The sequence below is a fragment of the Colossoma macropomum genome, unplaced genomic scaffold (genome assembly GCF_904425465.1).
Source record: "Colossoma macropomum unplaced genomic scaffold, Colossoma_macropomum, whole genome shotgun sequence".
Classification (NCBI taxonomy): domain Eukaryota; kingdom Metazoa; phylum Chordata; class Actinopteri; order Characiformes; family Serrasalmidae; genus Colossoma; species Colossoma macropomum.
Genome location: NW_023494787.1, coordinates 1,021,860 through 1,036,899, shown reverse-complemented (window position 1 = coordinate 1,036,899; position 15,040 = coordinate 1,021,860). Strand labels below are relative to the sequence as shown.

At 38.7% G+C, this 15,040-nt stretch overlaps 3 protein-coding genes across 3 annotated transcripts in view; 2 read left to right on the top strand and 1 right to left on the bottom strand.

Moving 5' to 3' along the window:
- Positions 1–15,040, bottom strand: part of LOC118805159 — a 1,027,118-nt gene that overhangs the window by 9,894 nt on the left and 1,002,184 nt on the right. The window lies entirely within an intron of this gene.
- LOC118806244 (putative gustatory receptor clone PTE03) lies at positions 2,289–3,322 on the top strand. The gene has a single exon (XM_036567719.1). The coding sequence runs from the start codon at positions 2,378–2,380 to the stop codon at positions 3,320–3,322; it is 945 nt and encodes a 314-aa protein (XP_036423612.1). The 5' UTR covers positions 2,289–2,377.
- LOC118806243 (olfactory receptor 6N2-like) lies at positions 8,586–9,530 on the top strand. The gene has a single exon (XM_036567718.1). The coding sequence runs from the start codon at positions 8,586–8,588 to the stop codon at positions 9,528–9,530; it is 945 nt and encodes a 314-aa protein (XP_036423611.1).

Here is a 15,040-nt window from a genome sequence, read left to right as displayed (position 1 = left end):
ATGTGCAGAAAGTATGAGAGCTGCCGTGGCAATATGAGGAGCCAGAGGAAGCAGGCATGTTAGGATGAGAGGAGTGAAGGACTGGTATTTATAGGAAACTGGATTTGAGAAGGAGAAATTTTAGGTGTGGTCTTTCCTCAAACTTCAGTTATGTCATAACTCCATTTAACTACTGGGTGGGCTATCTGTGGAGATGGAGCCACAGTGGAGCCAGAGTAAGGAGATGCTGCTACCCCAGCAGACAACTCCATAAAAGATGGCTGATGCCACCAGAGTGTCGAAGAAGGTCCTCAGTAGTGCGTCCTGCAGTCCCAACGACCTCAGTCTCCTGAGCAAGTAGAGTCTGCTCTGGCCTTTCCTATAGAATGCACTAGTCCGGTCCACTAGTCTGACCAGTCCAGTCTATTGTTGAGGTGAAAACTCAGGTACATATAAGAGTCCACTCTCTCAATGTCCCTTCTCTGGATGTTCACTGGTGACACCAGTACACAAAGTTCTAGGTCAGTTCTCTGTACTTTCTGTAATAAGTCCAATGGTTGCTGAGTCATCAGAGAACTTCTGTAGATGGCAGTTTGGTTAGCTGTACATGAAGTCTGAAGGCACTTATGCTGAATGAGTGTCAGCAGAATTTAAATTCTAGCATCGGCAGGAAAACGGAAGGATGTGGGAGACATAAGCGAATGCTCTTTTATTGAACACCTGCAATAAAATCCACCACCAGTACTAAATAAATGGCCAGGACAGTATCACAGGTCACCTTTCCCTCGTGAGGCCCTGCACAACATTGCTCTTCATAGCCACAGTTCTCGCATGTCCAAAGCTGGTAGTAGTTCACCACAGAGCTACCTCCCTTCGAGGGAGCCACCCCAGTGACTCTATAAAGTCTGGGCAGAGCCCGAGCAAAGTCCTTGAGGCACGTGGGGACATACCGCCCCCACACTTCACAGTCTCTCCTAGGGATTCCAGAATGTCTGCTGTACCTGTAAAAAATTAACATGGGTACACGCTCTTGGCCGAATGTGCCACCTGAGCAAAGAGAGACTAAGAGCTGCATCTTTCTCCCCAGCACAGTGGATCTCTTCATACACTAGGGGCGGCAACAGTAGCAGTGCTCGCTCACCCACTCTCTGCTTTCTCCACCACCTACTGTGCCCTAGATGCCAGCAAGAATGCTGCTTGTGTACAGCAGAGCTCAAACACTCAACCATGACCCGCCATGCCAAATACGGCTGCTTGAAGCATCGCTGAAGGGCCGCAGCAAACAATGCATTGCCGGCAGTTTCTCACATCTGACTGGAGTCCAGGCATTTTTGCCGGCCATTGTACCCTTCACCATCCTCCAGCCAGGCTTCACTGTCCACATTGTCTAGACTGCTGTCCTCACTACCCATCTTTGTCGTGCTGTTCCTCTCTCACAGTCCTTGGCCAAGCTCGCTGCTCTCCACCATGTCACTTTGAGTCCATGGTATGGCTTTTTTCTTTCAGTCTGCTGGGGGCAGTCCCACTTATGACTTCAAATGTACCATTGAAGGAATAGAGGAAGGAACGCAGGGGACATGGAGCTTTAAGTGAATACTCATTTATTGAACAGCAGCAGTGTAACCTGTCGCCAGTGCTAACTAAACAGCCAGGACAGTGGGGACCACAAAGACCACACCAACTGCCTAACATCCCAGCACAGAATAGCACAAGCAACATGTGTGATAACACACAGAACCGCGACTATGAACATTGAAAATTTCTCTCCTACCGCAATGCAGCACTTTCAGGAGGCTGTGTGATGCCGCTCTGCATGGCCATGACTCCTGCATGTCCACAGCCATTAGCAGGTCTCTACAATATGTTTACATGCACATTTATATTTGCTGATCAATTTTGATAGCTGAACGTACTATATATATATATATATATATATATGTACATCAGTACTTTAACACTTGACTGTATCTCCCTTGGCACAATTATTCACATTTCAGATTGTGTATTGTATATTTTATGTTTCTATATAGTATATTTTATGTACATTTTATGTTGACATCTGCACCAAAAGAAATTCCTTGTAGACCTGGTATTTGGAGAATAAAGACCCTAATTCTGATATGATAGCAGCAAGAGAGGTGGGGTAAACTTACCAATCCGTTAATTTATCAGTGAACCTCTGAGGAACATGGATCTGTTGAATAGAGAATATATAAATACACAAACCTGTTGTCCTCACCACAGCCTGTACAGCTATAGTAACTTCACTGTACTTAGTATCTTCAGTTTTACGAATGGAGGTAATGATGCCTGATGAAATGCATAAAAATACTGGTGTGAACACCAGAATACACTGACTAATCTGTTTTAGACATTTTGTGCTACTTCAAAGAACTTCATGGGTTATTTTACTAATGTTACATATTTATCTTTAGAAGGGCATGTGGAGTTGGAGAAATATAGATATGTTTACTTTCTAATTACTCTCACAGTTTACACAGTGATAATTTGTTGTAATTCTGTTGTAATTTCTGTCATTTACACAAACAAACGTCTCCATGAGCCGATGTACATATTCATTGCTGCTTTACTTTGCAATGCTCTCTTTGGAACGACTGGCCTTTTCCCTAAATTACTGGGTGATTTTCTGTGTGAAAAACAGGTTATTTCACATGGAGCCTGTCTGTTTCAGGCCTTTTGGATTTACATTTATGCTGGTACAGAGTTTACACTGTTATCAGCTATGGCCTATGACAGATATGTGTCCATATGTAAACCATTACAATATGCAACTCTTGTAAACATGTCCACTGTTAAAAAGCTTATATGTTTCTGTTGGTTTTTGCCTTCCTGTCAAAACTGCATTGCGACTATACTAGCATACCGACTTGAACTGTGTAAATTCAAATTAAACAGAATATACTGTAATACTTATTCAATTGTTAAATTAAGTTGTGGAGATGTAACTGCTAACAATTCATATGGACTGTTTAGTTCAAGTCTTAATATATTTCCACCACTGTTCTTCATAATCTACTCATATGTTAGAATACTTGATGTCTGTTTAAAGAATTCAAAAGAGTTCAGAAGAAAAGCTCTACAGACCTGCTTTCCACACCTTTTGATTTTCATCAGTTTCACTGTTACCTCCTGTTTTGAAATTATCAATAGCAGATTAGAAGGAAACATACCACATATTTTCGCCATGATAATATCAGTTGAAAATATGGTCATCCCTCCTTTAATCAATCCTATTATATATGGACTGAAACTACAAGAGATTTTTAATATAATAAAGAAAATAATTTGGAAAGAGAAGAATTTTTTTAGTTTAAAATTCTAAACTTTTTCACTGTGTATATTATGAGAGCTTTCCTGTTTTTCAAAAACAAAACTGTTCTTTTATTTCTTACTAACACTTTTTCTGTGCCAAACAATGAATACATTTGATTGTACCTTTCATATAAGTTTGCATTTTCTTTTTAAATAATATGTTAGATACAAAATATTCTACTCAAACTGTAATCACAGATTATTCTGAATAGACCTCATTCTCCAGTATCTTCCTATTTATTTTCTCTAATTTGTTGTTGTGAAAGGTCCTACAAAAACTCTGTATCAGATTCATGACATGACGTTAAACCGCAGGGTTTGTGCTCTTGAGTGTGTGTAGATTTTCTTCTTACGAGAAGAAGAAATTCCAATAAGAAAACACTGGTGGATGTCAGTGGGTTTTAAGAAGAAATTTCTTCTTAAGATTGGGTTGGTGAATGAAGCTCATTGTTTTTCACTCCAGAAGGACAGTAAAGAAGACACACCATCAATAGACAGCAAAGCTTTCTGGACAAAAAAGGCCTGAAAGCATCAGAAAATCTTTTGACTATTCATCAACACCTAACAGCACTTAAAGATTCCTCATCATAAGTAAAATGTACTCTGTGATGACTTATTTTGTGAACATCAGTGGATTAGGGAGATCTTTTCCTTTAATCCAATGAAATCATAAATATACTCTGGCAATGACATTATTCTTTACATTTCAAATATTATTAGCATTTTGAACATCATGGCCTTTGTTTTTCATCATATTCCATCTTTATATGCTCATAACGTTTTAAATCTCAAAATTAAAGTTTTATTGGATAAAATACTCAAGCATGCTGTGTCACAAAGTGCAATTCTGAGCAAGAAAACGCAAACAGGCAGGAATATATTTCACACTTCAATCTTCTTTAGTCTGATGAAACAAATCAATAACAAGCCATTTTAAAAAATGTATATAGTCATGTGAAGAAATAATTACACCCCTTTATATTTGCACATACAGGTATCCGGTCTTCATTTAAACAATACTGATAAAGGTGACAATTTAACAAGTGAAATTTAAAATTAACATGTTTGTTGTAGTTTATATAATTAAAATGAGCAGAAATGCAATTTTCATACGTTGAAAAAAAATCAGTACACTCGTACACACAGCAATACTTCACAAACTAATGATTAAAACACCATTAGAGAATATTTTGGAGGACCGTGTCTCATTTACGAGAGATCTGAGATCTATGTTAGATCTCAGATCTCAGTTAGGGGTCCAAGCACCATAGGTGCATAGGACTTTTGCTAGAATTTTTCTTCTTAGTATTCTTTTCCTGCTCTAAAACTGGTTGGGGAGAAGAAACCATAAGCCATCCAGGGACCAAACTTGGAGGGTCTGCCTGAAAACCTCCCCACTACTCAGGCAAGTGAAATTATCCCATTTGGCCAAGTGGTGGTGCTGTACAGCAATTTTTCATGTTTTGGCCAATGTCTACTGAACCATGAGAGAGAAAATTCTGATGAGCCTGAAATTTATTTTTAGGTATTATTCTCTGCATTATCACAAAGAATTCATACAATCTTTATTATCTTGAGATAATTGGCCAGAAATATATTTCAACATTGTTCTACTACTATAGCTGAAATTTTGCAGGCTGCATCCATGGGCTACTTTATAAGTATTGAGACCTATTGAGGTCATCTCAATCATTTGACAAATATGGCTACCATTGGCCAATAAGATTTCAACAATCATTTGGGGGGCTTAGCATTGGCCAATCAACCCAAAAAATGAATGATATATCCACATAGATAATGTTTAATTGGCCATGAGGGGGCCAATTAAACATTGCCTTAAACAAGAGTAAGTCCTATAATTTTATCTTAGATAAAATACATAACTTCATGTCATGGCTTACACTGAGAATGACATTTTATCAAATACAAGTCTTTTAAAATTCTTTTAAGACTTTCTGTGATTGTTCAATATTTGAAAAATGAGCTTTTTGAACTAGTCTGTGAATTCTAATCAAACTAATTCAAACTTTCATTTTGTTACAATCTGTGGAGTCTGAAATAACATATATATATATATATATATATATATATATATATATATATTTTCTATGATTAAAATGAATTGTACACAAAATATGTTAATTTGACTTGAACACATCTTGGCCACAGAATCAGTAATGACACTACATTCTCCAGCATTAAATGCAAAATACTACTTCAAATATATATATACATTCATAGGCCTTATAATATTTATCTTGTGGCAAAGAAAGTTTGTGAATTTTATGTGTTCATATGTTCCACCGAGCCCAACAATTTTGCAAATACAAGTTTTTTAAAATCTCTGTTGTTTTTCTGTAAATCAGAATTTGAAAAGTGATTTTATCAGACTCCTCCTTGGATTTGTATTGCATTGTCTCAAGCTTGGTCTTAAAATATCCAGTTAAGTCTCAAGGTCAATAATTATGTATACAATTTTGTCTTTTAAGCATGGTATTTTTGCAAGATATAAATCAATCAGTTCGGCATTGTTTATTCCGACACAAGAGGCCATAAATCTGTCAGTGATGCTCTTATTGTGCCCAAATTTTAATGTGTTCATTGACAATAATCAGCTGAAGAAACCTATGGCATTTGGCCTGAATATGCTTAAGTTTGAGCTTGCAAAGGTCACTCTACTGCCAGCAATCTAATATATCATTATTTCTATCTAAGATTTAAATAAAGACATGAGAATTGTTTGAAATTATAGACCATTGCTTAAATTTACATCAAATCCTCTAATTTGATTTGAACAAATCTTCATCACACAATCAGGTTTTATATTTTTTTCAAGTCACCAGAGGAAGCCAAATTAGTAATAGCAATTGAAATTTCTTCATATCAAATCAAATCCTGAAATATACAATCAGTTAATGACTTTACTGTATTCATCTTTTTAAAGGTACAGTTGTTCCGTATTTGTTAAAAGGTGATAACTTCTTACCACTTCATGAGTTTTTTCCAATCAACTCAAAATTGGTCTGAGATCAATCTGTGGCACACTAAAAATGCACAAGCAACTGTATGATTATAACCACATTTGAAACATTCGTACAAAATGACAAACAAAAAGTGTATAGTGAATTAATTTTCTATTACATGACTCAATAATCACAATAATTGAAAGTTGAGAAGAAGACTGTAGAGGCCTATGGATATATCCATGGCCGACTTTCCCAGGCCAGGCTGCCCAAGCATATTTAATTTATTTTAAGTGCAGACCATAGATGCTAAAAGAAATCTCTTAAACCAATGTTTTACCTTTAATAAGGTGAATGTCTCCTCATCTGCTTGGGAGCCTGCATGGAGCACTTTTGAGAAGCAGATTGAGAGTGCTAAAGTTTCTGAGGCAATACATGGTCCTCTTCTTTCTTTATACAAACAAATAAATTGGAAAATACATGAGATTTAGAGGGACAGGTGAGCCCCTGCCTTGGAGCCCTGTTGATCTTCTCCATAGTAGCAGTGTCCTCAATGGTCAAAGGATACACAGAGTGACAGTGTAAACACAGCGGGAACCAGCTGACAGAAGGTCAGTGGTGCAAAGAGGCAATTAAGTGGAGGTTCGGGCTCTGTTTTTGCTAAAGATCTCTGCCACAACACCATTTTTTTGGGAAATGTTTACAGACATGTCAATTACTGGACTATCTGTGGTGATGGAGCCACACTCAAGTGAGTCTTGCAATGGTCTTTGCAATCAGGAGACTGAATAACATTCTCCATATAGGTTGGGTTACATTGTGTTTTTCCAGCTAAGGCAGTTTTAGGGTGATAGATTCCTGAGGTGAGTCAATCATAAACAGGGTCATGGTTTCATAACTATTATTTCCTACTTGCGGAAGCAAAAGGATGCGTGTTTTGTAGACCCTTCCTGAGGCCAAGGACTTAATGGTATTAAGCAGTAGTGGAGGCAGACCTGGTGATACTTGATATCAAGGTCTTGGAAATTGTGCTAATAAATAAAGTTATCAGCAGCTCCGGAACCAAAATTTTTCCCATAAAAGCAGTTGAGTTGTGCATAGGGTTTAATGAGAACAAGACACATACCTGGTCTTCACAGACAAATACTGGCAGCAGAATGTATCATGTTAAAGAGCTCTGTGACTTTCAACATGGCGCTGTCATGAGACACCACCTTTCCAAGCAGTAAACTCATCACATTACTGCCCTACTTGGCTTGCCCAGTCAACTGCAAGTGCTATTATTGTGTAGAAGTGGAAATACTAAGAAGCAACTTGTTAGTGAAACAGTGGACCATGCAAGCTCACAGAATGAGACTGCAGAATGCTGAATCACTGAGGTACAAAAAGCCTTGTTTGGATTTTTAGTATTGAGTTTTTATTGTTCATGACAAGTGACTAAGCAGGCACACACAAAAGTACCGTGGGCAACACCAAGCTTTGGCTGAATCAGTGTCAAGTGCTGTGAAAGCACTACCATATTAAACTGAGTAAGCTGTCCTTAGAGATTTATAGATTACTTAATGGAAATGCATGGATCATTCTACTATTTTTACATATTTATTGGCAATAGAATATGTAAATTTGGAGAACTACAAATATCACTATATATATATATATATATATATATATATATATATATATATATGTAATGTGTGTGTGTGTGTGTGTGTAAATTTCATGATGAATGGACTAAAAGAAATGACCCAAAATGACTTGGAAAAAAGTCTGGTTCCATTGGCTTACATTAAAAGTAAAAAAGGTTTTTCCCTCTTCCAACAACAGCGTATATATATATATATATATATATATATATATATATATATACATATATATATATATATATATATATATATATATATATATATATATAATTGTGTATTGTCTATTTTATATTTTTATATAGTACATTTTGTGTACATTTTATGTTGACACCTGTACCAAGAAAAATTCCTTGTGGACCTGGTACTTGGAGAATAACAGTTCTGATTCTGATATGACAACAGCAAGAGAGGCAGGGTAAACTTACTTACAAATCCATTAATTGGTCAGTGAACCACTGAGGAATATGGATCTGTCCAGTAGAGAATATATAAATATAGACACACCACAGCCTGTACAGCTACAGTACCTTCACTGTACTCAGTATCTTCACTCTTATGCATGGAGTTTATGATGCCTGATAAATGCATAAAAACACTGGTGTGAGCACAACCAGATTACACTGACTAACCTGTTTTTAGACATTTTTGGGCTACTTCAAGGAAATTTATGGATGATTTTACAAATGTTACATATTTATCTTTGGAAGGGCATGTGGAGTTGGAGAAATATAGATATGTTTACTTTGTAATTACTCTCACAGTTTATTTGCTGATAATTTGTTGTAATGCTGTTGTAATTTCTGTCATTTACACAAACAAACGTCTCCATGAGCCGATGTACATATTCATTGCTGCTTTACTTTGCAATGCTCTCTTTGGAACGACTGGCCTTTTCCCTAAATTACTGAGTGATTTTCTGTGTGAAAAACAGGTTATTTCATATGGAGCCTGTCTGTTTCAGGCCTTTTGGATTTACATTTATGCTGGTACAGAGTTTACACTGTTATCAGCTATGGCCTATGACAGATATGTGTCCATATGTAAACCATTACAATATGCAACTCTTGTAAAAATGTCCACCGTTAAAAAGCTTATATGTTTCTGTTGGCTTTTGCCTTCCTGTCAAAACTGCATATCAACAGTACTAGCATACCGACTTCAACTGTGTAAATTCAAATTGAACAGAATATACTGTAATACTTATTCAATTGTTAAATTAAGTTGTGGAGATGTAACTGCTAACAATTCATATGGACTGTTTAGTTCAAGTCTTAACATATTTCCACCACTGTTCTTCATAATCTACTCATATGTTAGAATACTTGATGTCTGTTTAAAGAACTCAAAAGATTTCAGAAGAAAAGCTCTACAGACCTGCTTTCCACACCTTATCATTTTCATCAGTTTCTCTGTTACCTCCTGTTTTGAAATTATCAATAGCAGGTTAGAAGGAAACATACCTCACATTATTAATATGATAATGTCAGTTGAAAATATGGTCATCCCTCCTTTAATCAATCCTATTATATATGGACTGAAACTACAAGAGATTTTTAAAATAATAAAGAAAACAATTTGGAAAGAGAAGAATTTTTTTAGTTTAAAATTCTAAACTTTTTCACTGTGTATATTATGAGAGCTTTCCTGATTTTCGAACACAAAATATTATTATTTTTTATTTCTTACTAATATATTTCTTTCTGTGCCAAACAATGAACACGTTTGATTGTACCTTTCATATAAGTTTGCATTTTCTTTTTAAATAATATATCAGATGCAACATAGTTTGAATCGGCCTCATTTACTAATATCTTCTTAAGGTTTTCTTTTATTAGTTCTTGAGGAATGTCCTAAAAAAGTCTGTATCAGATTCATGATGTGTTCTTAAACCTCAGAATTTGTGCTCTCGAATGTGTCAATTCTGTTCTTACCTAAGAAAAAATCCCAAATAAGACAACTACGGTAAATATCAGTGGGTTTTAAGAAGTTTTTTTTTTCCTTAAGATTGGGTTGGTGAATGAGGCCCATTGTTTTTCACTCCAGAAGGACAATAAAGAAGACACGCCATCAATAGGCAGCAAAGCTTTCTGGACAAAAAAAAGGCCTGAAAGCATCAGAAAATGTTTTGACTGTTCATCAACACCTAACAGCACTTAAAGATTCCTCATCATAAGTAAAATGTACTCTATGAGGGCTTATTTTGTGAACATGAGTGGTTCACATGATGGACTCAGGCAATAACATTTTTGTTTATGTGAAATTTAAAGAGTTTATATGCTTACAATGTTGTAAATGAAAGTTATATTGGATAAAATACTCAAGCATTCCGTGATTTTGAGCAAGAAAACACACACAGAGAGGAATAGATTTCATACATTAGTCAAATTTTATTTTAGTCTAATAAAACAAATCAATAACTAGCCCTTTAGTGAACCTAATTCAAAATGTACAAGTATACAGTCATGTAAAGAAATAATTACACCCCATTATAATTTTATACTTTTTCAATATATTTGCACGTACAGATATCCAGTCTTCACTTAAACAATGCCGATAAATAAAGAACATTATTTAACAAGTGAAACTTAAAATTAACATTTTTCTTGTACTTTGTATAATTGAAATAAACATTAATGCAATTTTCATATGTTGAAAAATCAGTAAAAAAAACACTACACATATCAGTAGATTCAAGATTCAAGATTCAAAAGTTTTATTGTCATATGCACAGTAGAAACAGGCAGTTACACTGTACAATGAAATTCTTGCTTTGCTGTTCTTCCATTCACCAAATATAATCTTAATATAATCTTAGAAAAAAATAGAAAATATAAGAATAACACTAAAAACAATAGTAAAAAAGTACAGCTTTTGTGGAAAGTTGAAAGAAGGTTCATAAAGTGCATGTACTTCACAAACTAATGATTAGAACACCATTAAAGAATATTTTGGAGGAGCCGGTCAGCTTCCTTGTGTCACGCATCCCTATGGCTCAGAGGTTTCCTTGGACTCCATCTCCCAGAATCCTCTGGGAGATCACATGACTCCTGACCCTGCACCATGCTCCTATCACAGAACTTTCTCCTTAGTACTGATCTGTTACACCTGTTGAGCTCTCATTAGCTTTAGTTTAAAGCCCAGGCGCGGCACGGTGGCGCAGTGGGTAGCGCTGTCGCCTCACAGCAAGAATGGCCTGGGTTCGATTCCCGGCCGGGTGACCAGGGTCGTTTCTTGTGGAGTTTGCCTGTTCTCCCCGTGTCTGCGTGGGTTTCCTCCGGGTACTCCGGTTTCCTCCCACAGTCCAAAAACAAGCAGGCAGGCTGATTGGACATGGTAAATTGCCCCTAGGTGTGAGTGTGTGTGTGTGGATGTATATGTCTGTTTGTCTGCCCTGCGATGGACTGGCGACCTGTCCAGGGTGTATCCTGCCTTCCGCCCGATGACAGCTGGGATAGGCTCCAGCAACCCACCGCGACCCAGAAGGATAAGCGGTTTAGATGATGGATGGATGGATGGATAAAGCCCAGGCTTTTAGAACAGTTCAGTGCGAGGTATTGCTTCTGTCTAGAGCTACTGAGCGTGTTTATTTCCTGTGTTGTGGTTTCTGGTTTTAAATTATCCTCTTTATTTTGACTCACCCATTTTTGCCTGACCCCTTTTGGATTGTGTTTGCCTGTTATTATGTTTGTGTGTCTTTACTTGCTGCCCTTTCTGGATTTGACCTGTGCCTGTTTCTTGAAAATGATTTTGATTGATGATTCAAACAGTAAAGCCTTTTTTGTTCTTTTTATCCGTGAGCGTCTGAGTGGTTCTGTCACGTTACACCTTGTTCCATCTCCTCCTGCTCATTGGATGTGGAACTGGGCCAGGACATGAGGCTGGCATTGACTCTGAGACATTTCATGAACTCCATCCATGCCTGTAATATGAAATGAGTCCTTCTGTCCAATGACATGCCCTCATGCAGGTTTAAACTATAAAGGGAGTGAGCTTTTGCAGTCTCAAAGACAGTGAAAATATCTATAAGTAGGTAAAGACAGCAGACCTCAGAGAGATTCTGAGGCAGTACGTGGTCCTCCATCTTTCTTTTAAATAAAAATAAATGGAATATACAGGAGATTTAGAGGGACAGATGAGGCCCTGCCTTAGAGCTCTGTTGATGTACTCCTCCATTGCAGCTATTGTGTCCTCTATGGTCAAAGCATACACAGTGTGACAATGTGAACATAGAGGGTACCAGCTGACAGAAGATCAGTGGTGCAAAGAGGCAATTAAGTGCAGGTTCTGGCATTGTTCTTGCTAAAGCCCTCTGCCACAACACCATGTTTGTGACCAACGTTTACAGAGATGTTTGCTACTGGGCTATCTGTGGAGATGAAGCCACACTCAAGCGAGTCACAATGGTACTTGCAATCAGGAGACCAGATAACATTCTCCACATAGGCTGGGTTACATTGTGTTTTTCAAGGTGTTCAACAGGTTTTCTTGTCATTTCAGCTATATATACACACAGTACACAGTAAAATGAAACAACATTCTTCCAGGACCAACACAAGAACACAAAATGTAGAACAATATAATATACACTCTGTAAACAATACAGAGCAGTAAATATGAAAGGCTTACAGACCTGAACACTGCGATACCTTCTTCCAGATGGCAGAAGAGAGAACAGCTTGTGTGAGGGGTGTGTGGGGTCAGTCACAATGCTAGTTCGGATGCAGCGTGTGGTGTAAATGTCTGTGATGGATGGAAGAGAGACCCCAATGATCTTTTCAGGTGTCCTCCCTATTCGCTGGGGGGTCTTGTGGTTGGAGGCGGTGCAATTCCCAAAGCTGCAATGATGCAGCTGCTCAAGATTCTCTCTCTAGAAGTGTGCCTCTGTAGAAGGTGGTAAGGATGGAGGGTAGGAGATGAGCTTTCCTTAAAATCCGCAGGAAATAGAGACGCTGCTGAGCTTTCTTGGTTATGAAGTTGTTGTTCAGGGTCCAAGTGACGTTCTCCGCTAGGTGAACACCAAGAAACTTGCGGCTCACAACAACCTCCACAGGGGAGTTGTTGATAGTGAGCAGAGAGTCGTCACACTGTGCTCTTCTGAAGTCCACAACCATCTTCTTTGTCTTGTCCACATTCAGATATAGGTTGTTGACTTTGCACCAGTTTGTCAGTCACCTTGCCTCCTCTCTGTATGCTGACTCATCGTTCTTGCTGAAGACCAACCACAGTAGTGACATCAGCGAACTTGATGATGTGGTTTGAGCTTTACTTGTTGTGAGTCAGCAAAGTGAACAGCAGTGAACTGAGTACACTGCCCTGGGGGGCTTCAGTGCTCAGTGTGATGGTGTTTAGAGGTGCTGCTCCTGATTCAGACTGACTGAGGTCTCTCAGTGAGAAAGTCCAGGATCCAATTGCAGGGTGAAGTGTTCAGGCCCAGCAGGTTCAGCTTTCTAATCAGATGCTGAGAAATTATGGAATTGAATGCTGAACTCAAGTCTATGAACAGCATCCTAACTTAAGTGTCTTTCTTTTCAAGGTGAGTGATGGCCACATGAAGAATGGTGGCTATGGCGTCATCTGTGGAGCGATATGCGAACTGCAGAGGGTCCAGTGAGGGAGGCAGCTGGGTCTTGATGTGCCTTGTTACGAGCCTCTCGAAGCTCTTCAGGATGATAGGCGTGAGTGTGATGGGATGGTAGTCATTGAGGCAAGATGCTTAAGATTTCTTTGGCACAGGGACAATGGTGGTGGCCTTGAAGCACGCTGAAACAATGGTGCTGCTTGATGAGATGTTGAAGATGTCCATGAGAACATCCGCTAGCTGCTCTCCACATTCACTGAATGCATAGCCTCAAACATTGTCTGGTCCAGCAGCCTTCCGTGGGTTAACTCAGAGTTTTCCTCGCATCAGCTGCGGTTAGACACAATACCTGGTCGTTGGGTGGAGCGGTGGTCTTTCTTTGTTCTCTGCTTCAAAACATGTAGATGTATTTTGGCACATCTAGGAGGGAAGCATCACTGTCACAGGATAACAATGTTTTCCTGTAGTTGCTGAGGGCCTTAATGCCCTGCCACATGTGTTGCGTGTCACTGGTATTCTGGAAGTGTCCATGGATTCTCTCAGCATGTGCGCACTTTACCTCTCTGAAAGCTTGTGACAGTTTGGCCCTCTCTGTTCTTAGGGCCTCTTTGTCACCTGCTGTAAAGGCTGAGTCACAGGCCTTCAGCAGCGTCCGCACCTCAGCAGTCATCCACAGCTTCTGCATTTTGCATGTGGTGATGGTCTAGGAGACAGTAACATCATTAATGCACTTGCTGATATAGCCTATCACTGATGTTGTATATTCTTCCACCTTAACCGAATCACTGTCAGTGGCAGCCTCCTTAAACATGCTTTTAAGAACAGAGATGGCTTCTGCTTGCCAGGCTTTCACCTACTTCTGAACTGATTTGGAGCATGTGATGAGTTTTCTGTATGTGCGAATGTGTTGATGGTTTGTGTAAACAAGGTCCAGTGCATTCTCCCCTCTCAATGCAAAGTCCACATGTTGTTGGAATTTAGGGGAACACGGGATCTGGGAGCAAGACGGGTGAAGCTAAGGGGTGGAATCTGGAACATACACACAGAACACATAAGACCAGGTGAAAACACAACACATAACACCCCCATAAGTGGGAACCCGTTCACACAACAAAAACTAAACCCTAGCGCCTAGAGAGAGCATCAACAATAGTGAACGATAGAAAGATTGCAACTTTGAAGTATGAGGGACCAGCACATTAGATGTTGATTTTTGTTAGACATGCGCTGGACAAGTACTAGGGGGTTGTGATCCGTGAAAAGGTAGACCTCAAAGTGCTGCAGTGCAAAGAGGACTGCAAGGGCTTCTATCTCAATGGTACTATAGGCTCATTTATGTTCGACAAATTTCTTTGAAAAGTAACAAATGGGATGATCAATACCATGTGCATCCTCTTGTAGGAGAACTGCACCAGCTCCAGTCCCACTAGCATCTACCTCCAATTTAAACAGCTTATTGAAATCAGGTGCAGCTCAAACAGGGGAACTATGTAGCAAAGTCTTCACAGAGTCAAAGGCAAACTGGCATGTAGAGGGCCAAACAA

What these genes read in the sequence shown, in the direction of transcription:
- LOC118806244 (XM_036567719.1), top strand. Translation starts at nt 2,378, where the DNA reads ATGGGTTATTTTACTAATGTTACATATTTATCTTTAGAAGGGCATGTG.
- LOC118806243 (XM_036567718.1), top strand. Translation starts at nt 8,586, where the DNA reads ATGGATGATTTTACAAATGTTACATATTTATCTTTGGAAGGGCATGTG.